We start from the raw sequence: 1,126 nt of genomic DNA on the forward strand, positions 1-1,126 counted from the left end.
GTGATCGTTCGTCGTGGAATGTGAGTTATGTGTGTACTGAGGTTTATTACATCGGGGGTAGCTTTTATTTTGTTCATCGTCATCATCATCGCAGCTCTTAATGATGATTTATTACGAGCATTTAATTCCATACATTTGTGAGAAGAAAAATCGTGTTTTCTTTAACGTGGCTTTTTTATATATATCAGGCAAGCTTCATGTCGAGAGCAGCAACATTTCTTGGTGCAGCTTGGCGTCCTCCCGCCCACGAGGAGGAAGCGCCCGGCTCAAGGGGCGGGAGCGGAGGCGAGGGGAGGGAATGCGGGCGCGTCCTGAGCATTCGGGTGGTCCGCGATGCCGGCGGAGGAGCCATCTGTGCGCTCACCCGAGGCACCTGGGACCGTTGCTGGTCACGGCGCTCGGCTCGCGACCGCCGCAGCCCCGAGGGACGCCCGCTCCGTCGGTCCGGCCGCGCCACGCAGCGCTCCGCCCTCGCCGCTGCTCCGAGGCGCGTCGGCCGGGTCTGGCCTGCCTTTCGCTTGGTCCTGGTGGGGGGGGGGGTGCGTGCAAGCGATCTCTGCGGGCGCCGAGTGGATCGCTTGGACCTGTTGATAATGAGCGGTCGATTGCCGTGTTTGCTGTCCTTACTGGCGAAACGCAAGCAAAGGTGTACTTTCCTGGGGGTGGAACGAGGTTTGTGTTTGTGCTATCGATTCGTTTTTTCTTCCTCGGGAAACGGGCGGCGAGGCGCGGAGGGCGAGGTGCGTTTCGTGGGCGGGTTCCCTGCGAGGCGGGGAGGGGGGGGGGCTGGAGGCCTTGTGCTTGATAGGAGGCCAAGGGCCGCGTCGAGGCTCCGCGCGAAGACAGAGGGCCCAGAGAGCGAACAAGAGGCCCTCGCTTACTGAGCCATTCCCTGAAGCGGTCGCCGAGGCGGTCGCTCGCCCTCGCCCTCTCGCGGGCGGCCTGCGCTGACGGGCGGCGGGGCAGCGGGGCCGTTTTTGCTGTGCGGGGAATTACAATGCGAAGCCGTGGCTCTCGCCGGGCTGGCGTAGCCTTGACCATCGTCGCCACCGGGAGGAACAGCGGCCCTTGTGTGGTTAGCTTAGTCATTCATCTTTCTTCTGGCGGCTGCGTTCGGGGCTCGTTA

At 62.1% G+C, this 1,126-nt stretch overlaps 1 protein-coding gene across 1 annotated transcript; it reads right to left on the minus strand.

Annotated features, from left to right (window-relative positions):
• Positions 1-184: 184 nt before the first annotated feature.
• LOC119589384 (translation initiation factor IF-2-like) lies at positions 185-1,041 on the minus strand. Its single transcript, XM_037938001.1, has 2 exons — positions 653-1,041; positions 185-524 (listed from the first exon to the last, which is right to left on the minus strand). Exons 1-2 carry the CDS (start codon positions 1,039-1,041, stop codon positions 185-187), a joined length of 729 nt encoding a protein of 242 aa, XP_037793929.1.
• Between the last annotated feature and the right edge of the window lie 85 nt (positions 1,042-1,126).

This window comes from Penaeus monodon, chromosome 25 (assembly GCF_015228065.2).
Source record: "Penaeus monodon isolate SGIC_2016 chromosome 25, NSTDA_Pmon_1, whole genome shotgun sequence".
Taxonomy (NCBI): domain Eukaryota; kingdom Metazoa; phylum Arthropoda; class Malacostraca; order Decapoda; family Penaeidae; genus Penaeus; species Penaeus monodon.

What these genes read in the sequence shown, in the direction of transcription:
- LOC119589384 (XM_037938001.1), bottom strand. Translation starts at nt 1,041, where the DNA reads ATGGTCAAGGCTACGCCAGCCCGGCGAGAGCCACGGCTTCGCATTGTA. An exon ending in CTCGTTCCACCCCCAGGAAA is followed by an intron (nt 525 to 652) that starts GTACACCTTTGC and finishes CCCCCCCACCAG; the next exon opens with GACCAAGCGAAAGGCAGGCC.